The 22,439-nt window shown below is 42.5% G+C and overlaps 1 protein-coding gene across 1 annotated transcript in view; it reads right to left on the bottom strand.

Annotated features, from left to right (window-relative positions):
* PTPRS (protein tyrosine phosphatase receptor type S) overlaps positions 1-22,439 on the bottom strand; it is a 684,599-nt gene that overhangs the window by 83,274 nt on the left and 578,886 nt on the right. Inside the window, exons 26-27 of the mRNA XM_075352599.1 lie at positions 18,050-18,169; positions 1,152-1,306 (exon numbers count right to left, since the gene is read on the bottom strand). Of these exons, the coding sequence (XP_075208714.1) occupies positions 1,152-1,306; positions 18,050-18,169 (275 nt within the window). The remainder of the gene's footprint in view (positions 1-1,151; positions 1,307-18,049; positions 18,170-22,439) is intronic.

The raw sequence follows: 22,439 nt of genomic DNA, 5'->3' as shown, positions 1-22,439 counted from the left end.
GACACAAGCACACGTAGACCCATTAAAATCAATGGGTCTGCGCTCACGTGCGTATTCTGCCATGGACCGTGTGTACATGTGGAGCATATGTGTGCCGTGTGCTCCACACGTAGACATGTCCGTTTTTCTCCGGTATCACGGGTGTCACACGGAACGCAATCGGGTCACATGGAACACAAACGGACCACACGGATATGTTCCGTGTGACTTGCACTGGAGAATACACGTGTCTGCGAGAAAAAAAAAAAACTTTACTCACCTTCTCCAGCCCTGCTGTCTCTGCCGCTGCTGTCACTTGCTTCCAACGTCCGCTCATTATGCTCATTGCATATTCACTTCACTGCAGCCGGAAGCAGCAGCAGCGGGGAGTCGGCAGGATCGGAGACTGAAGATCAGCACCACGAACAGCGAAGCCAGAGACAGGTGAGTAGAAAATTCCCATTCTCCGTGTGTTATCACGGATAACACACGGAAAACAAGAGTGTGCCATAAAAACGGCTCACGGAGTGCAATACGCACTGTTGACACGTCCGTGAAAAACGTGCGTGATTTTCACGGACGTGTGAAAGAGGCCTTAAACAGCATTTACAATGCAAAATATTCATGTACAGGCATTGCAAAAAATGCTGTTTCACGATTATTTCGGTGTGAAACAGGCTCCCAATCACCGGATGAATGATAAAAACGCTTGTTTATTGGCCAAAATGATATTTTCTGCAGCATAAATGATCATCGCTGTCAGTGGTGCATCTTCCTGTGTAAATAAGAGTTGTACTGATTAGAATAATGGCAGCCTAAAAGCACTGAGCAATCTACTATAGATCAGTGAGCATCGAATGCTTTGGTCCGGTTGCGTAAACAGGCTAGCAAACGACGGTTGATCAGCGAAAGTTTACTGATTGGTGGTTGTATTGTGCCGTGGGTCAGTCTGTGTAAACAGAACATCTCATGTGTGTACTGAGGATGGAGAAAGAGAGGGATGAAGATGGAGAATTAATTTGTTTAATGCTATTTAATGATATGTATTACTCAAGGTCTCTAACCCTATAGTGATGTAGTGATTGGAGTTTAGCTAAACGTGGTCTTTATATTATTTGGGGATTTTGCACGAAACACAGTTGAGTTAGTTTCTTAAAAAATATTGGCTATACCTGCAGTGTACAACAATGGGTCCTGCATCAGGAGGATTGCAAGTTTTTACTCTTCTGAGGAATGCCAGGAAGGGAGTTGGGTACTCAGGGACTCCATGATCTGGCCAGGCAGTAAATTGGAATTGCCGTACTTCTCTCTTTTCACTGGAACCATTCTATAAACAGACAAGAGACAAAGTATGAGAAAGAAAAACAGGACAACTGCACATCCTGGCCTGACACATATCACACAAGTCAATAAGGAAACATATAGTTGGGTTCAGAAATATTTGGACAGTGACCGAATCTTTGTGATTTGGCCTCTGCATGCCACTATTTTTGATCTAAAATGAAACAACTGAGATGCAATTGAAGTGTAGACTTTCAGATTTAATTAAAGGGGTTGAACAAAAATATACTATGAAACGTTTAGGAATTGCAACTATTTTTCTACAAAGCTTCTTCATTCCAGAGACTCAAAAGTAATTGGAAAAATTGTTTTACCATAGATAAAATGTTCAATTTTAGTAGTTTATAGAGATCCTTTACAAGCAATGACTGCCTGAAATCTGGAAGCCATGGACATCACCAAACCCTGGATTTCCATCTTTGTCATGGTTTTACTAGGCCTTTCCTGCAGTTGACTTTAGTTTGTGCTTCTTTGTCAATCTTTTTGCCTTGTTTTGTTTTAAAGGGAATCTGTCATCAGGTTTCCCAGATAAACTGTGGCCACCACCAGTCAGCCCTTATATACAGCACTCTAGAAGTGCCTAAGCTGATTTGTATAAGATAAAAACAGCTGTTATCATATTCACCTACGGTGCGGTTGGGTTCGATGGGCATTGTTGGTCTTGGTCCAATGCCTTCTATTTTCTTGAGATAACCGTCCTCCTTCTTGCTTTGTTTGAATGACAAGTCCTACGACCTCCATTGTGGTCCTGCGCAAACTAACTTCTTTCTGGCCTTCTGAGGGTAGACCAAAGTACTATAGTGCACACGCGCGGGCTTTATTTGACCTTTCCTTGCACCTGCACATTACAGTACTTGCTCTGACCACAGCAGGGCAGAGAGAAGTGTGCGTGCGCAGGAGCGCAATTGTCACGTCCCCACCGGAGTCCGCTCCTGCGACTTCTACTTCAAGCACCAGGCGACGCTGTGTTCCCGCCATGGATAGTGCTGGTGATGGGAGAGGAGTTGGAGCCAGTGACTCGGTGGATGCAGGCTCCGCTCATCCACTAAGCTGGGTTTCCCTGGGATCTGCCGTACCACTAGCTGCCTGTAGGTGGCGTGTGTCTTCCAGCATTATTCAACCTGAACTTACATGTCCGTTTATTGTAGAAGTCGATGCATCTGAGGTTGGAGTGGGGGCAGTGCTATCACTAGGTACTCCGTCTCTCACTCAGCTTCATCCTTGTGTCTTCTTTTCCCGCAAATTTTCTGCCACCGAGAGAAACTATGACATTGGTAATCGAGAGCTGTTGGCTAGTAAGTGGGTCTTCGAGGAATGGTGGCACTTCCTCGAGGGCACCAAACATAAGGTCACAATTATCACAGACCATAAGAACCTCCCTTATCTGGAATCTGCTAAGAGACTCAATCCAAGGCAAGCTAGATGGGCATTGTTTTTCTCCAGAATTAATTTTGTGGTAACGTTCTTGGCCAGTAGCAAGAACACAAGAGCTGATGCACTTTCCCGTAGCTTCTGTCCCTCTCAGTCGGAAAACATTGAACCAGTTCCTATTTTAGCTAAAGGCATTATTGTATCATCGGTATCCTTAGATTTGATAGAACAGATTCGCAATGCCCAAGACCAGGCCCCTGAAACCACTTCTGACTGTAAAGTGTTTGTCGCCCCCCCCCACTTCGCCTGCGGGTACTTCAGGAGTCCCATAATTCTGTCCTTGCAGGTCACCCTAGTATAGTCTATACCCTCTGACTTGTAACTAGGAATTTTTGGTGGCCAACCGTAGCCAAGGACTGTAAGGAATACGTACTTGCATGTGAAACTTGTGCTCGAGCCAAGACAACCCGTACCCGTCCCGCTAGATTTCTCCTGTCCCTAGCTATTCCAGGAAGTCCTTGGACCCATCTCATGGACTTCATCACTGACCTCCCACCCTCAGAAAGGAAGACTTGCATCTGGGTAGTAGTGGATAGATTCAGCAAACAGTGTCATTTTATTCCATTGTCCGGGTTCCCTAATTCTGAAACTCTTAGCAGGTTGTTCATTAGGCATATTGTGCGTTTACACGGGGTTCCGGAGAGTATTGTCTCTGACCGAGGAACGCAGTTCGTCTCAAAATTCTGGAGGACTTTTTGTAAAAAGAGTAATCTAGAGTTATCTTTTTCTTCTGCCTACCACCCAAAGACCAATGGTCAGACTGAACGTTCTAATCAAATCCTAGAACAATATTTCCGGTGTTTTGTGTCTGGCCATCAGTCTGACTGGGTAGAATATCTACCGCTAGCTGAGTTTGACATCAATAATCAGTATCAGGAGTATATCCAGACTACCCCCTTTTTCAGCAATTTTGGGTTACATCCACGTTTTGGTTCTTTTTCTTCCGCTACGGTGGATACTCCTGAGGCTGAAAAAATTGTGAACAAATTGAAAGCTATGGTCTGAGGTGAAAGAAAACTTGAGGAGGGCACAGGGTGGTAAAGCCTCGGCTACTAATCAGAGGCGTTCCAAGGGTCCAAGCCTTGGAGTGTGGGGACAAGGTATGGTTGTCCAAATGGCATATCAAATTCAAGGTCTCTTCTACTAAGCTGGGTCCCAGATTTATTGGACCTTACGAGATAGCTGAGGTCATTAATCCCACAGCTTTCCACCTGAACCTCCCTCAAACCTTTAAGATATCAAACGTGTGACACAAATCCCTCCTCAAGTTGTATCGTTTTCCCATTCAAAGAGTCAAGCCCCCTCCTCCTTCTGTTTTGGTTAAGGGTAACTTGGATAATGAAGTACAGAGATTCCCGTATTGTTAGAGGGGCAGTGCAGTATCTGGTACATTGGAAGGGTTATGGCCCAGAGGAGAGATCATGGGTTCCAGCAAATAAGGTACATGCTAAAGGTCTTGTCAGGCGGTTTTGTGGCGCCCCTGAGGCGTCAAGTGCCACAGGGTATTGCATCCAGTAACAGGTGCGGTGCTACCCCGCGGTTCCTGGAAGACCAGTGCCGGTAAATACCATTCAAACACACATATCCATGCCCTTTTCCCCCCAGACTCGGTAACAGGCTGGAGACGGATCTGATGGATGGCTACCTATTGGTCGGGACTCATCCAATCCGCTAGTCAGAAACCAGAGATGGGGGAGGGGCTAGTCAGTGCAGTTGACAGAAGACAGACATCTTATCAGAGACATAGACAGTCAGTTAGGCAGTCAGTCAGAAGTTGACGTTCAGATAGAAAGTGTACAGTGGCTTGTTGGGCTCAAGGCGTACGGTCACCAGGGAGAGTACAGTGTGAGTACTCACGGGACCGAGCATCGGCTGGGTGCAGAGCCCTAGTTTTGGAAGACGCTTTAAGCTCACCTGATAAATCTGCCCGGTGAGGGAATCATATAGGTTCCTCACCAGCGTTAGTGTCCAGGGCACAGCAGCAAAGAGGGAACCCGGGAACTAGGACAGAGGTCCGACCCAAGAGAGATTCAAGCTGCCTGCCGTATGGGCCAGCACTGTGACAACAGGAAGGGACCCCAGAGCGCTTCAGGCCATGGAGACCCACCAACTACAGATGGGTACATGGAAGTAAAGCTCACCAGGTCACTACATCGGCACTGGGATCAAGGGAATACCAGATTACCTGAGGCCCAGATTGAGAGAGACCAGCACCAGCTATGTTGCAGCTACTCAGAACCAGTGAGTAAAGCACAAGTTAAACCGCGGCCCCTGTGTTGTCAGAATTCTTCCTACACCTCTGCATCACCAACTTCCACCATACTACAGCCACCATCATTCTCCCCTGGGGCTTAGCTCTACTTGCGGAGGGCTATAACATCCAAGCTGCTCAATACCACCAGCCCCAGCAGTGAGAGACTTTGCAGCGTCGGCTTTCCCCATATAGCCGCATTCCGCAAGAGGTGTCACGAAAAAAAATGTATCTTTATTTTTCCTTTTATTCCCCTCTTTTTTTTAAGGGACCCCCAGGGTTATGGAACCGGGCACCGGCCACCAGTGAAACGTACCTATGATTCCAGGCCCAGGACCGAGTACCCCAAGGCCCTGGGGTGCATCAGCTTCACCTCCAGTTCCCTGACAAGCCGGATTTTGAGGGTCCGGAGGCCCCTTATGGAGGGGAATACTGTCACGTCCCCACCGGAGTCCGCTCCTGCGACTTCTACCTCAATCACCAGGCGACGCCATATTCCCACCGTGGATAGTGCTGGTGATGGGGGAGGAGTAGGTGCCAGTGACGCAGGCTGCGCTCATCCACTAAGCTGGATTTCCCTGGGATCTGCAGTACCACTGGCTGATTGTAGGTGGCGTGTGTCTTCCAGCATCATTCAGCCTCAGCCAATGGGAAGACACCACACCCTTTAAATTCCCTCTCCTGTCTACTGGCTACTGCCAGAGATAGTTCTGTTTTCCTGTTACCTGGCTCCCTCTCTGTTTTGGTTAGTGACCCCCTGTGTTTGGACTTCTGCTTGTTTTCTGACTACCCTTCTGCCTGCCGTTTCTGTACCTCGCCGCCAGTCCCGGATTTGACCTCTGCTTGGTTTCCTGATTACGTCCTTGCCTGCCTGATTCTGTCCCTGTTCTGCAATTCCTGGTTTGACCCTGCCTGACTACCACTCTCATCGGACTGCAGCCTTCCACAGGTAGTGATCACCGGGGCCCTGTGTAATTCCAACTCCCTGTATAGGGGTTAAAGGGTTTCTGGGTTCTAGGGGTCCTGCTTGGTGAGTGGCTTCCCTCTAGCCTGTCCATTACAGCCAGCAGGCATTACAGCAATCGAGGACACTGTTGTGATGACACAGGACATCCACACGGAGAAGGAAAGGAGGTCAGCGATCACAAGAAGAGATGCCGGACAGAGACCAGTGACGGGCATTGGACCGGACCACCCTGCAGGGAGTATAATAAAAGCTGTTTTTATGTTCTACAGATTGGCTTGGGCACTTACATGCAGCATTCAAGAATGCTTTATATAAGGGCTTACTGGTGGTAGCCGCAGTTTATATGGGAAAGACCTGATGACAGGTTCCCTTTAAGCATGTGAAATGCATGCTCGATGGGATTGAGACCTGGTGACTCATTGGACTATTCCACTTTGGATTATTACACTTCTTTGACTTAAAAATCTCCTGACTTTCTTTTGCAGTATGTTTTGGGTCATTCTCCATCCATACTGTGAAGCGCCATCCAATCAACCTTTTTCTGCATTTTATTGTATTTGAGCAGAAAGTATAACTCTGTACACTTCAAAAATCATCTGGCTGCTTCTGTCTTCAGTCACATCATCAATAAACACTAGTGACCCAGTGTCATTGGAAGCCATGCATGCCCGGCTACCACACTGCCTCCACCATGTTTTACAGATGATGTGGTATGCATTGGATCATGAGCCAATCCAAGCCTTCTCCATACTTCTTTATTCCCATCATTCTGGTACAGGTTAATCTTAGTTTTATCTGTCCACTGAATGATTATCAAAACTGGGCTGGCTTATTTAGAGTTTGTTTTTTTTTTTAGCAAAGTCTAATATGGCCTTTCTATTTTTAAGGCTGATTAATGATTTGAAGCTTGTGGTAAATGCTCTGTATTTATTCTCTTATGGTAGACTTAGATACTGAAACATCTACTGGAGGCCGGTCTGTTATGATCTGATCACCTTGGATGATCACAAAAAATCCTATCAGCAAATAAACACAAGAGTAGTTGGAACCTGAGCTGACCGCAATCCCCTATCTATCGGACAACACTAGAAGTAGCTGTGGAGCGTTCCTAAACAAACCTAGACACCTCGCCACAGCCGGAGAAACTTACTACACCTCACAGATAGAAATGAGGAATACCTATCTTGCCTCAGAGTAGTCCCCAAAGGAATAGCAAACCCCCAACATATAAAGCGAATGGTAATGTAAGAAAACACAACACACAGATAGGAAATATAGATTAGCAAAGGCGAGGCCCAACTTCCTAGATAGAACAGAACAGGACAGAAAACTGATTGCGGTCAGTGCAAAACCCTGTGGAAAAATACCAATCTCCTGATATCAAAAAAACCCTGAGACCACACGGTCTCTACCCCATAATATCAGATACTCTTGTAAATAATGGGAGAAACAAAATACCAAAAAGAACACAAGAAATACAAAAGAACAATTAATCAAGTAGAACAGGGAGAATCTCCCTTTCCTTGCAGAGTGACTTGCAGAGGGGGAACCCCCATGCTCATTAAAACAGAAAGACAATTCCTCTCCTGCAAGAAAAAAGACTTTAAGCAAAATGACATTAAATACAAACACCCTTAAGTGTGGATCAGGCAATAAAGCAAAGAACTTGCAACTTATCTGGAATGGTTCAGGCACAGGATAAATGGAAGGACAAACTCCAAGCCAATTCAGAGACTGAGGAATAAACATCTATCACCCCAGCCAGCAGACACTGCTCTTCTATATAGCCCAGGCTGATCTCAATTGGGCTTCCCAAACTCACAATTAACTCCCACACCTATTGAGTCACATTCAGCTTCACCTCCAGTCCTGACCACCAGAAGGAGCTCCAAAGCATCACCCCCTCGAATGACATTCCCAGCAGTACCCTCCCCCCCTTGAGGAGGGGTCACCGAACTCTCACCAGGTCTGTCAGGATGGGTATGATGGAAGGCACGAACCAATCTGTCAGCATGAATGTCAGAAGCAAAAACCCAAGAATTGTCATCCTGACCATAACCCTTCCACTTAATAAGGTATTGAAGCTTTTGTCTATTAAGACGGAAATCCAAAATTTTCTGAACTTCATACTCCAGATCTCCTTCTACCAACACAGGGACCGGAGGCGCCATTGTTGTTTCTTCAACAAAGACTTATGAAAAACAATGTGAATTTTAAACGACTCAGGAAGAGACAAACGAAAAGATATGGGATTATTGATCTCCGAAATCTTATAGGGTCCAATAAATCTTGGCTTAAATTTAGTAGAAGAAACTCTCATACGGTCATTCCTGGAGGACAACCAAACCATGTCCTCCACTTTAAACCGACGACCAACAGTTCTACGTCGGTTGGCAAACCTTTGAGCATTCTCCTAAGCCTGAAACAATTTGTCCACTACTTGCCCCCAAATCTGCTGCATTCTCTCCACCACAGAATCAACTACCAGACAGGCCGAAGCCTCAACCTGCCCTGAAGAGAACCTAGGATGAAACCCAAAATTGCAGAAAAAAGGAGACATCAAAGTAGTAGCGCTAGCCCTATTATTGAGAGCAAACTCTGCCAATGGCAAAAAAGAAACCCAGTCATCCTGATCCACAAATACAAAACATCTCAAATAGGTTTCTAAGGTCTGATTTGCTCTCTCAGTCTGATCATTGGTCTGAGGATAAAAAGCAGAAGAAAAAGACAGCTCAATTCCTAATTTAGAACACAATGCTCTCCAAAATCTGGACACAAACTGAACTCCTCTGTCTGACAGAATATTCTCAGAAATACCCTGTAAACATATCAAAACCAACGAAAGGTTGAAAAAAAAGGGCACCAACTCCGAATGGTACCAAATGGACCATCTTAGAGAATCTTTTACAAATAACCCACATAACCGTCATCATCTGAGATACAGGAAGATCCGAAATAAAATCCATGGCGATATGAGTCCAAGGTCTCTTAGGCACAGGCAATAGCAACAACAACCCACTAGAACGTGAACAACAAGAACAAATCCCACAAGATTGCACAAAACCCCTGACATCCCGAGATAAGGAAAGCCACCAAAAAGACCTACTGACAAGATCCCAAGTACCAAAAATCCCAGGATGACCAGCCAATATGGTACAATGAATCTCGGACATAACTCTAATCCTCCATTGATCAGAAACATACAGTTTCCCCACAGGACATCTCTCAGGTTTGTCCCCCTCAAATCTCTCAACTGCTAATCTCAAATCGGGTGAAATAGCGGTGAGGACCACACCTTCATTTAGGATGGTAGATGGCTCAACAACATCAAGCAAATCAGCAAAGAAACTTCTAGAGAGGGCATCGGCTTTAATATTCTTGGTGCCAGGAAGAAAAGAGATCACAAAATTGAAACGTGTAAAAAACAGAGCCCACCTAGCCTGCCTAGGATTCAGTCTCTTGGCAGATTCAAGGTAGGTTAGATTCTTATCTGATCAGTGAGCACCACATCTTGATGTCTTGCCCCCTCCAGCCAGTGTCTCCATTCTTCAAAGACCCACTTCATAGCCAATAATTCTCGATTACACACATCATAATTTCGTTCTGATGGAAAAAACTTCCAAGAGAAGAAGGCACAAGGCTTCAGCTTGGAAGTTCTAGGATCTCTTTGAGACAAAATGGCTCCTGCTCCAATCTCTGAAGCATATATCTCCACTTGAAATGGAAGAGAAACACTGGGGCAGAAGTGAACCTCTTTTTAAGCTCCTGGAAGGCCATAATTGCCTCTGGAGTCCAATTCTCAACGTCAGCTCCCTTTTTTGGTCAAATCAGTCAAAAGCTTAACAACACTAGAGAAATTGCCTATAAATTTACGGTAAAAATTAGCAAAGATAAATGAAGAAGGTGATCCAGCTGAGTGATCAGGTGATTTATTCAGTGCAGTTCAGACAATGCACAGAGACGTTGTTAACGCGTTTCTGGCTTAATGCCCTTAATCATTTATCATTGCTGTGCGGCTAGGGCAGGGCCGGATCCGAGTCTGAGGCACGGTGAGGTCAGACGTGGGTGAGCTGGATTCCTATACAAAAATTAGCAAAGCCCAAAATTTTTTGAAGGGATTTCAAAGAAGTTGGCTGAACCCAGTCATGAATGGCCTGAACCTTGATCGGATCCATTTCAATAGAAGCCCGGTACAAAATAAACCCCATAAAGGAAATTTTTTGCACGCCAAAGAAACATTTCGATCCCTTAACGTACAATGCATTTTCCTTAAGTATCTGAAAAACTGTCCGAACTTGCTCAACATGAGTATCCCAATCATCAGAAAAAATCAAAATATCATCTAAATAGACAATCAGAAATTTACCAATCAGGTCCCGAAAAATATCATTCATGAATGACTGAAAGACGAAGGAGCATTAGTGAGCCCAAAAGGCATCACTAAGTACTCCAAATGCCCCTCAGGGGTATTAAAGGCTGTCATCCATTCATCATCCTCCTTAATTCGAATGAGATTGTACGCCCCCTTAAGATCAAGTTTCGTAAACCACTTAGCCCATTTTACTCTGGAAAACAGGTCCGACATCAGTAATGGATACTGATAATTAACAGTGATTTTATTAAGGAGACGATAGTCAATACAAGGTCTCAATGACCCTTCCTTCTTGGACACAAAGAAAAAAAACGGCACCCAAACACCCAAAGGTGACAAGGATGGTCTAATATGACCTTTTTCCAATAACTCCTTAATATAGGTTCTCATAGTATCATGTTCGGGCACAGATAGATTAAAAATCCGTCCCTTAGTAAATTTGCAACCTGGCACTAATTCAATTGCAAAATCACACTCCCTGTGGCGAGGCAAGGAATCAGAACCAATCTCATTAAACACATCAAGGAAATCTTACAAATATTCAGGTACATCCTGTGGCTGAGAAGAAATAGACAACACAGAAAGATCATTATGCACACATTGAAAACCCCAACTAACCACAGACAAGGATTTCCAATCTAGAACTGGATTATGGGTCTGGAGCCAAGGGAATCCCAGTAATAAAAAATATCATGCAAGTTGTGCAGTACCAAAAATTTACAAACCTCCTGATGAGCTGGTGCAACCTTCATAGTTACCTGAGTCCAAAACTGGGGTTTGTTTTCAGCTAGGAGAGTAGCATCAATGCCCCTTAAAGGAATAGGAGTTTGCAAAGGTACCATAGGAAAACCACAATTCTTAGCAAACCCAAAATCCATCAAGTTCAGGGCGGCCTCTGAATCAAGAAAGGCCATAGCCAAAAATGAGGATAAAGAGCAAATCAAAGACACGGACAAAAGGAATTTAGTGCACAGTACCCAAAGTAAACAAACGAGCAAATATTTTTTCCCGTTTAGACCAGACAGAAATAGTGTGAGACGCATCTCCACAACAGAAACACAACTTGTTCTTCCGTCTAAAACCCTGCTGCTCAGCATTAGACAAGACCCTATCACACTGCATAGGCTCTGAAGACTATTCTCTAAGCAATACATTAGCACATATCGTTTTCGCTCGCGTAAACATCTATCAATTTGAATGGCTAGAGTCATAGAGGCATCGACACCAGAAGAGATAGGAAATTTCACCATAACATCCTTCACTGTATCCGCGAGACCCTTCAGAAAAAGTGACGCAAGTGCATCATCATTCCATTTTGTAAGGTCTGCCCACTTTCTGAATTTCTGACAAAAAAATTCAGCGGAATCCTGACCTTGGATCAAAGCCAACAAGGCCTTCCCAGCTTGATCAATCACATTGGGTTCATCATACAACAATCCTAGGACCTGTAAAAAGGAATCCACAGTAGCAAGAATCGGATCATCAGGAGCCAAAGAAAAGGCCCAGTCTTGAGGGTCTCTGCGCAACAAGGAGATGACAATCCTAACCTGCTGCACGAGACTCCCTGAGAACTTAGGTCTTCAGGCAAAAAATAATTTACAATTATTTTTATAGTTCAGGAATTTAGACCTATTACCTGAGAACAATTCAGGAACAGGAATTTTAGGCTCTAAAACAGGTGTCTGTCTAAGATAAGCTGATATTGCCTGAACCTCAGAGGAGAGATGCTAAACATGCTCAGCCAACAGTTTACTATCCATACCACCAAAAGATCTTCCACGGAACCCAAAAAATAAGAGGAAAAAATATATAGAATAAAGGAAAAAAAAATTCCTTCTTTTGAGTATCTGTTTTTTTGTGTGGCCGGTAATACTGTTATGATCTGGTCACTGTGGATGATCACAAAAAATCCCATCAGCAAAAGTAGTAGGAACCTGAGCTGACCGCAATCCCCTATCTATCGGACAACACTAGAAGTAGCCGTGGAGCGTTCCTAAACACACCTAGACGCTTCGTCACAGCCGGAGAAACTTACTACACCTCACAGATCCAAAGGCAATTACTAGTCTTGCGGCGTTCCTGCTACCAATGGTGGAACATATTGGATGATTTTCAGTCATATGACTAGACCAATATACAAATAAGAGATATTTTCTTTGTGCATTAAAATATGGTTAATTATACAACGCGTTTCGCTCGGATGCTTTATCCTTCCGCCTTCTTCAGGTAAATTGAGAGAAAAAATGGAAGGACAAACTCCAAGCCAATTCAGAGACTGAGGAATAAACATCCATCACCGGCCCCAGCCAGCAGACACTGCTCTTCTATGTAGCCCAAGCTGATCTGCAAATCGGCTTCCCAAACTCCCAATTAACTCACACACATGTTGAGTCACATTCAGTTTCACCTCCAGTCCTGACCACCAGAGGGAGCTCCAAACCATCAGCGCCTCGGATAACATTCACAACAGTGTTCTTCACTTCTGTGGATGTTGTGAAGGGGTTTTTCTTCACCATGGAAAGAATTTTGCAATCATTCACCACTGCTGTCTTCCGTTGACTTCCAGGCCTTTTTGAGTGCCGAAGCTCACCAGTGCACCTCTCTTTTTTTGCAGAATGAACTAAACTGTTCATTTGGCTATTCCTAACATTTCTGCTATCTGTCTGATAGAGTTCTTCTTTTTTTTCCAGCCTAATGATGGTCTGTTTCACTTCCATTGAGAGCTCCTTTGACCGCAGGTTGTGGGTTCACAGCAACAGCTTCCAAATGCAAATGCCACACCTAGAATCAGCTCCAGACCTTTTACCTGCTTAATTCATGATGAATTAAAGAGGGAATAACCCATGCAGCACATTAAAGGGATTTTGAGGTGATTGTCCAATTACCTTTGGTTCCTTGTAAAATAGGCACTTACATATTAAAGAGTTGTAAATCCTAAACCCTTATTCCAATTATGTTGTGAATACCCTCAAATTAAAGCTGAAAGTCTGCACTTAAGCCCTAATTTATTTTGACTGCATCTGGAATATGTTTTGGTAAACAGCTAAAATGCCAAAACTTGTCTTACTCTCCAAATATTTCTGGACCTAACTGTACATGCCAGTGGCTGAGACTCATTTGCTTTTATCAAGTCCATTGATCACCAACATGTAAACTGATCGAATGAGCCACTGTCTGACTGTTGTATGTTATAATGATATTGTGAAACAGACTACACCGCGTTCCAAGTTATTATTCAATTTAGATTTAAGTGTAAAAAGATCATTGAAATCGATCTCATACCACTGAAAATTAGTTTGCCAGGTGAGCCCAATTAAGAGAAAACTACTTAAGGGAGGTTCCACATTATTATGCAGGCTACAAGTTTCAATATGAGAAAGAAAAGGTATCTCTCTTCTGTCAAAAAGCATCACATAGTGCAATGTCTTGGACAAGGTATGAAAACATTAGATTTTGCATGAAAACACAAGTGTGATTATCATACTGTAAAGACATTTGTCTCTGATACACAGCACAGATGGATTCCTGTAGTTAAATGCATAATGCGGAATGTTTCTGATAGACAAAAATACTGGTTTAACAGAGCAGCTGCTTTACACTGATGAGCAAAAGGGTAACAATATTTTGAACTTTTGACTTTCAGGCTCCATATCTCACCAGCCACTGCAGCTTTGAGTGTGAGACTACCTTCATTTTATAGACAATCATCTTGGCTTTTTCATACGTAAATTTGATTTGTGACTATTTAGCATATGATTAGTTGTGCAGTTTGTTGGAACAAAAAGGGGAGGAGCTGGCATTACTGGATACAATTAAGTAAAAAAAAATAAACGGGATCTGTGCCATATACTGGTAAACATGCAAAACTGGTGAGAAGGTAGTATATAAAAGTCACAAAAGGACCCATATCACAAAAATTGTAAGCGGGATATATATATATATATATATATATATATATATATATATATATATATATCTAGATATCTATCTATCTATCTATCTATCTATATATATATATATATATATATATATACATTTAGGGTGTTAGGCGAATTTACCATGAACACATGTGTTTATTCAAAAGTTGAAGTGCATGAAATATAAAAACACTTAAAAAATGGAGAAACAAGGAAAGTTGGTCCACAAGAGAGTATATATGGCAAGAAATGGACAAACACAGTGTCCCAAAGGAATTATATGATAAATACATCTAACGATAATACATATTGATGAATACAGTTAGGCAGTTATAAATAGCATAGGCACACATAATAGACAAAGTGAATGGATGGTTAAGCTATATGTCAGTATATGTGACATAGCAATAATATTACTATTGATTGATGGTGGTCTCAATGCTGAGCTATATGCGAGTATCTTACAAGATGAGTTGCTTCGTACACTGAAGTACTATGTGTATGAAAAGGATGACATATGATTCTAGCAGAACAATGACCTGAAACATATATCGAGATTGGAGATGAAATGGTTTAATGACAAGGAGAAAGAGGCGCTGACGTGTCCCTTACAGTCCCCAGACCACAACCCTATTGAACACTTGTGTGTAGAGTTGAAGAAATACATACTGTACATAAGTGAGTCGACCAGTATGCGCCAACATTGGAAATGTGCAGAAAAGACCTGAGATCAGAGTTTGGTCGAGACATGCTTGCATTTGATCAAGAGCATGTAGGATTCAGGCAGTGTTGAAAGGTGGATTTACAAAATGCTAACAAGATAATAACAATTTAAATTTTGCTTTTTAGGAGCAGAGCAGTAACAATGCAGTGACATGACAGGAATCTGCATAACTAATCATATGCTAAATAGTTAGAAGTCCCATTTAGGTATGAGATAGCCAAGATGATTGTCTATAAAATGAAGGTAGTCTCACTCTCAAAGTTGTAGTGGATGATGAGATATAGAGCCTGAAAGTCAAACGTTTAAAACATTGTTACCTTTTGCTCGTATGCGTAATACCATTAAAATGTGACAAACATGTATTTAAAGCTGCTGGTACCACTGGAGTCCGACGAACCTTAAGGTTACAGGATCCTCCAGAGGCTTGCAGTTGTGCATAAAACTACTGTTCAGCTACCCATTAATAATAAATAAGAATAATTATAATAATTGGGCCCAGACACACATGAAGACTAATTTTAAAACAGTCTTCTTTACTGATGAGTGTCATACAAACTTGGATGGATGGAGTAGCGGATGGCTGGTGGATGGACATCATGACCCATCAATGCTGCGAGAACAGGAGGAAGTGATAAAATGGATGGAGGAAAAGGGTTAATCCGAATTGCCAGAAGAAGAGCACTGAAGATCGATGGAGATTAAAACATCTAATTTTATTGTTCTGATTTTATTTTTATTTGTGTCTTTACACAACTGAACCAGGTTAGTGCACCTATTTAATTCTGTCTGGTACCGCTGGATAAGACACCATTTGTGCCCCCCCCCATGTTTATCTTTTCAGTTTGTATAACAGCAAGGAAGTGGCAGAGTCATGATTTGGGCCGCAATCATGGGGAGATAGCTGGTAGGCCTTTTTAGGGTCCCTAAAGGTGTGAAAATGTCCTCGGCAAACTAGAGTTTCTGGCTGTCCACTTTCTTCCATGGTACAAAAAGAACTGTGCCACCCATAGCAAAATCATATTCATGCATTGTGGTGCGCAAGAGACCGAGTACACTTGGCAGAGGGTTGGATCATAGGTGCATTTTCTCCCGTGCATCCACCATACTCTGGAATGCTCTACCTCAGCACATCAGACTCTCACCTACCGTGGAAAACTTCAAGAGGAACCTCAAGACCCACCTCTTCCACCAAGCCTACAACCTACAATAGCCCTCAGTCCAGTAGACCACTGCGCAACCAGCTCTGTCCTCACCTATTGTACCATCACCCATTCCCTGTAGACTGTGAGCCCTCGCGGGCAGGGTCCTCTCTCCTCCTATACCAGTCTGTTATGTACTGTTAATGATTGTTGTACGTATACCCTCTTTCACTTGTAAAGCGCCATTGAATAAATGGCGCTATAATAAATAATAATAATAATAATGGGTGTCACTGGTAGTAGTGGCCGTGCCCGGTGCCTGACGCACACATGCAGTGGATAATGGATCACAGTTTGTGGGTGTGCGGGGATTAACGCTACTAGGTTACTGTACTCTCTCTGTAATGATGTTGGATGGCATTACCCCATGGTGTTGGTGCAGTTGAGGGAGACAGGATACACTTTAACAGTGAAACATATGGTTCTATACTTGTTAACCAGCCAGAAGGTACACAGCCATCATGGAACTAACATGCTGAGATGGACACACCTCCTCAGACAGGCAAAATACAACAGATACAGAGGAACAATCACATATGGGGGGAAGAACAATAAGTGTAGTCAGAGGATATCCTGCTGACCAAGCTGACACAATAGAGTTGGCTTCCTTTATCCCCCACTTCAGACCCATATTTCATCCGGCATGCACAGCTTTACGTTTCTGGTAGGCTAGAGTGCTGTGCTGACCAGGGCATTCCATCTGACTTAAGAGGTGCAAGTCCTCCGAGAACCAACATGTGGCTTTAGGTTAGTCAGTTGCCATACAGTCTGCTGGAGCAGAAATCACCTCCTAGATGTTGCTGACGGTGTGTACTGGGTGAGCTCCAACTGTACTCTAAGAAAACGTAAGGTGTCTTCAGCCTCTTGTACCCAAAACTCCACCCACCAAGCTTGTTCCTAAGAGGAGTGTTACTTATTTAGTGTCTGAGTATACTGCTTTTCTCATATATGCAGATCAACTTCAAGTACCAAATATACATAAAAGGCACATCCATGTAATCCCCAAGTTTGGGGCATTACAACATGATAATGCGCCATGTCATGCTGCATAGAATATCTCTGTCACTGGCAGCTATGGGCATAAACAGAGAGAAACTCATGGTTTGGTTAACCCTTGGAGAATCCTCAAACAAAAGATCTATGAGTGTGGGAGGCAATTCACATAAAAACAGCAGCTCTGGGAGGTTATTCAGAAATCCTGCAAAGAAATTCAAACTGAAAGCATCCGAAAACTCACAAGTTCAATACATGCGAGAACTGTGAAGGTGATATCAAAGAAGGGGTTCTATATTAACATGGGCCTGGCTGTTACCAACAGCATGCAGCAGGCCATGCCACCTGATTTGTGATGTAACATCTCAGAATGGAGGAGGAGCACCTAGGAGAAGCTCCTGTCACACTGAATTACAGGTACTGTGAGGATGGGGAACACCAATATGACTCTCATCTTTAAAGTTTATGAAGACATGACTATTAGAATATTTTTTCCTCCTGGAGTAACCCTTTAAGATGTCTTTGATTGGAAAAACTTTTGCTTTCAGTAAATATGACCTCTTAATGCTTAAAATTCAACAAATGACCATTTTCCATTCTTTACAACCTATAAAATGTTTGGAAACTCGGTTCTGCATAATAATTTGGAACAGGGCATTTTCAGTTTTTTTAGTTTTAGAAAAAATACTGTTATCATTAGGAGGTTTGCCCAATAATATTTGATTTATACTCAAACGGTTGATTTACACATTATACTAACTCATTTGTGTCAACCATTTAGGAAAATCAGAGAAAAATAGCATTTGCATAATAATCTGGAACTTGGTGCATGTGGACATCTCGCTATTTTCTCTACAGTCCTCTGTGTAACTTACCTTATGTAGAGAAAATGTGCGCACACAGAAAGTTGCTAGTTCAATGGTATCTAGTAGTGTCACTTGAATCATCCCATATGTATCTGCACCTCTGCTTGGCCAATATTGATCACATTTCACCTATAAGGAAAAAAAAATCAATATATAAGTCTCATTATTCAGAGAAAGTGTCTTCTAATGCATTGAAGTAAACTTAAAGCAGGCAGCTTTCTAAATGCAAGATCTTTGTTCCTAGACAGTACCATTAGACATGTTGTATCAGACAATATACAAGCTTAACTATGCAACCTGTTATACTTAACGTATATGTTGTTATCCTGTCATGCTTATATATACTTATATGCTTATACTTATATGCTTATATGCTTATATACCTCTTACAAAATACAGAAATAGTTTAAAATAAAAAAAAGACATACTGTATACAGGGTTTTATTCCCACTGGTGTTTTTGTCAGGTTTGCTTATGATCGTGGAATTCTTAAATATAAAGTATCTCTAAGGCCTCTTTCAGATGTCAGTGATTCTGGTACGTATGTGCTGGTTTTTAAATGTACCAGAATCACGGACATACGCAGACCCATTATAATCAATGGGTCTGCCCACACATCAGTGATTTTTCCCTGACTGTGTCTCCGTGCGGTGTACACGTGTGTCTGTGATTGCTGCACAGAGACATGTCTGTTTTATTCAGGCATCACTGATGTCCCACAGACCACACTTTAAGGGAAGGATAATAATTAAACTTAAGCCAGCTTTACACGCTGCAATGTATCTTACAATGTGTCGGCGGGGTCACGTCGTAAGTGACGCATATCCAGCATCGTAAGGTACATTGCAGTGTGTGACAGGTACGTGCGATTGCGATTGAACGGTAAAACGTTCATCGCACGCACATCGTTCATTTCTCTACAATTGAAAGTCAGATTGTTCATCGTACCCGGGGTAGCGCACAACACAGTGTGTGACACCCCGGGAACGATGAACAGATCTTACCTGCGTCCTGCGGCTCCCGGCCAGCAATGCGGGAGGAAGGAGGTGGGCGGGATGTTTACGTCCCACTCAGCTCCGCCCCTCCGCTTCTATTGGCCGGCTGCCGCGTGACGTCGCTGTGACGCCGAACGTCCCTCCCACTCCAGGAACTGGACGTTCGCCGCCACCAGCGAGGTCGTATGGACGGGTAAGTACGTGTGACGGGGGTTAATCGTTTGTGCGGCACATTCAACAAATTGAACGTGCCGCACATACGATGGGGGCGGTTAGGATCGCATACGATATCGTATGCTGGATCGTAAGGTGTAAAGCAGGCTTTAGATCCATATCTCTGCACTATGTGTTTTAAATCTTAGTGCACCATCACTTTAATATTAGTATTTAAAATAAAAGTTACTTTTTAATATGAGTCTTTAGTTTATGGGTTTTTGTTGCTTATTGGCAAATAGTAATCTGTATTATTACCCCTACGCTCACTTTAGAACATTTTGCTTAATTAAGTCTATTTTACTCTTGGAGCACAGATTTTCCTAGAATAGTTTCCATACTCCATTACAGAGCCCTTAAGTGTAAGAAAAGCAGACCCTCCCCAAAAGTGACCCCATATTGGAAATTACATCCCACTGGGAACTTATCTACAGGTGTAGTGGCGATCTTGACTCCATGGGTGTTTTACTGAAATAAACAGCAATGAATCTTGCTGAGTGAAAATTACTAATTTGCCATTGTAGTGCCCATAGATTGTAGTGCCTGTACAATATGCCCAGCTTGTTCTTCTAGACATACGCATCCTGAAAATTTAGTGATCTCTCCTCACTACAGTATGCCAAACGTTGATGCTAAATGTGCTTTCAGTACACTGTGGGGCTCAGAAGGAGGGGGGTATTTTGATTCTGGAGCACAAATTTTGCTGGATTTCTTTTGGGAGAACCACAGCACCTTTTAACACTAGAAGTCCCAGAGAGGTGTCATTTAACATTTCTACCTTTGGAACCCAGAGATGGGTCGAATGACCTTAAGGATTTTAGCTAACTTCCTATAATCACCGTCTTTTGTTCTGTAATTAAGGTCATTACTGTCGCACCACAGGAGGTTGTTGTTTTCCATTAAGTTTAGCCATTTAGTTTCTAGTTAGTTCTATTCAGTTTATTGTATGTCATTTGACCCCCTTTCAGGACTTCAGGGGGGAGTTCGAAATTTCTGGGACTTCTAGTCTTTGTGCTACAAGTAATGTGAAGATGCCTTTTATTTCCATTGACAGATGTCGGACCTGAGTGGTGATTTGTTGTTTTTTTTTGTGGACGGAGTTGAAGCTTTTATTAGGAACATTTTACATAACATTTTGGATCACATTTATCCTTAGCTGACTATTTTTATTGTGTTTTTTTATCTAAATCTCTGAATGACAGGATTCAGATGACACCTTCGAGGGATCCATTCACTAAGGAGGCAGGGTAGCTACTCCAAACGCCATCTGGCTTTTGTTCAACAGTGTCCTTTTCAGCAGCGCACAAAACTGTGATCATCCACGCTTTTATGCACAACTGAAAAGACGGATACTGCCAGATCACAAGTAGACACGGTCCAAAATAACCCCCTCGGCCTCATTATAGGGAATCTTCTGTCAGTGGTTTCATCTGAATCACGTGAAAAATGCGAGCAGATCCTTACTGTGATCTTTGAGAGGAAGAATGAATAAATCAACAGCAGGTCCAGAATTTTTATTTTTTACACAGTTCATCGTGCGTTATAAGTGATATCATGGCTTTATTCTTCAGATTGTTGCAATTCCAGCGTTACCAGAGTCATATTTTTTTCTGGTTGGCAACTATCACATAAACATTTTTTGCATCACCATATTTTGAGACCTCTAATTTTTCTTGACTTCTGCTGACAAAGTTATGTAAGGGCTTATTTTTTGCAGGATGAGTTAATGTTTTTATCGGTACCATTTTTTGGCACATTACATTTTTTAATGGTTTTTTATTCCGATTTTTGGGAGGCACAATGAACATGAAACAGCAATTCAGGAATAGTTTTTGTGTTTTTTCTTTACACCATTTACTGTTTAGTAAAAGTATTAACAGCTTTATTCTTCAAGCCAGTACAATACAGATATACCACATTTATATAATTTTTTTATGTTTTGCCGCATTTCCACAGTAAAAATAATTTTATAGAAAAAATAATTGTTTTTTCATTGCTATATAATGATAGCAATTTTTTATTATTTTGCTGACAGAACTGTATTGCAGAATGTTTTTGCAGGACAAGATGCAAATCAAAAAGGTCCATGGAACCTCTGTTAGGAGTCTTAACACGGAAAATAGCCAGATATCCCTCCGGGAAGGACCTAGCCAAGGAGTGGCTCTTTTTAGGAGACCACCACAACCACCATATTAAGTGGCCCTTTTAGTCAATAGCCAATTCTTGACGAGTTTGAAGATATGACAAGGGGAATACCAAGGCCAGGCATCCATCCACAGACAGCTGTTTTGGGGTATTGCCCCTCATCAGTGTGTAGTAGGATTCTGGCCATGTGGGAGCAATGCCTAGTAGACCAACAAGACAAAACAATCACTGATCTCGGGGAGACCAGCCAGAGAAAACACTGCTGGCAGCCAACAAAGGCGCTCAACACAGTTGTCTGTGGATGGATACCTGGCCTTGGTATTCCCCTTGTCATATCTTCAAACTCGTCAAGAGTTGGATATTGACTAAAAGGGCCACTTAATATGGTGGTTGTGGTGGTCTTCTAAAAAGAGCCACTCCTTGGCTATGTCCTTCCCGGAGGGATATCTGGCTATTTTCCGTGTCAAGACTCCTAACAGAGGCTCCACGGACCTTTTTGATTTGCATACTTCCCGGGGGGCAATGCATCCTAGGATTGCACTGTGTTGAGTGCCTTTGTTGGCTGCCGACAGTGTTTTCTTTGGCTGGTCTCCCCGAGATCAGTGATTGTTTTGTTTTGCAGGACATGATGACGTTTTCAGCAATAGCATTTTTTTTACAGTTAAAACCTGCAGTTTACATACACTATCTAAAAAGACAAACATACATGTTTTTCTCACTAACTGACATAAAATCAGAATAAATCTTTCCTGTTTTAGGTCAATTAGGATTACCAAAATTATTTATATTTGTCAAATGCTAGCATAATGAGAGAGAGAGAGAGAGAGAGAGAAGGAGAGAGAGAATGTTTTAAGGTATTTTTAAGGTATTCTTTCTGCAAAGCCAAAAGTTTACATACACTAAGAGTACTATGCTGTGGGACAACCCATATGATGATATCATGTCTTTGGAAGCTTCTGATAGGTTTATTGGCAAAATCTGAGTTATTTAGAGACACAACTCTGGATGTATTTTAATGCACATCTGAAACACACTGCTTCTCTGTG

The sequence above is a fragment of the Anomaloglossus baeobatrachus genome, chromosome 1 (genome assembly GCF_048569485.1).
Source record: "Anomaloglossus baeobatrachus isolate aAnoBae1 chromosome 1, aAnoBae1.hap1, whole genome shotgun sequence".
In the NCBI taxonomy this organism is placed as follows: domain Eukaryota; kingdom Metazoa; phylum Chordata; class Amphibia; order Anura; family Aromobatidae; genus Anomaloglossus; species Anomaloglossus baeobatrachus.
The sequence above is the reverse complement of the archived record's forward strand: the minus strand, read 5'-3'. Positions and strand labels throughout refer to the sequence as shown.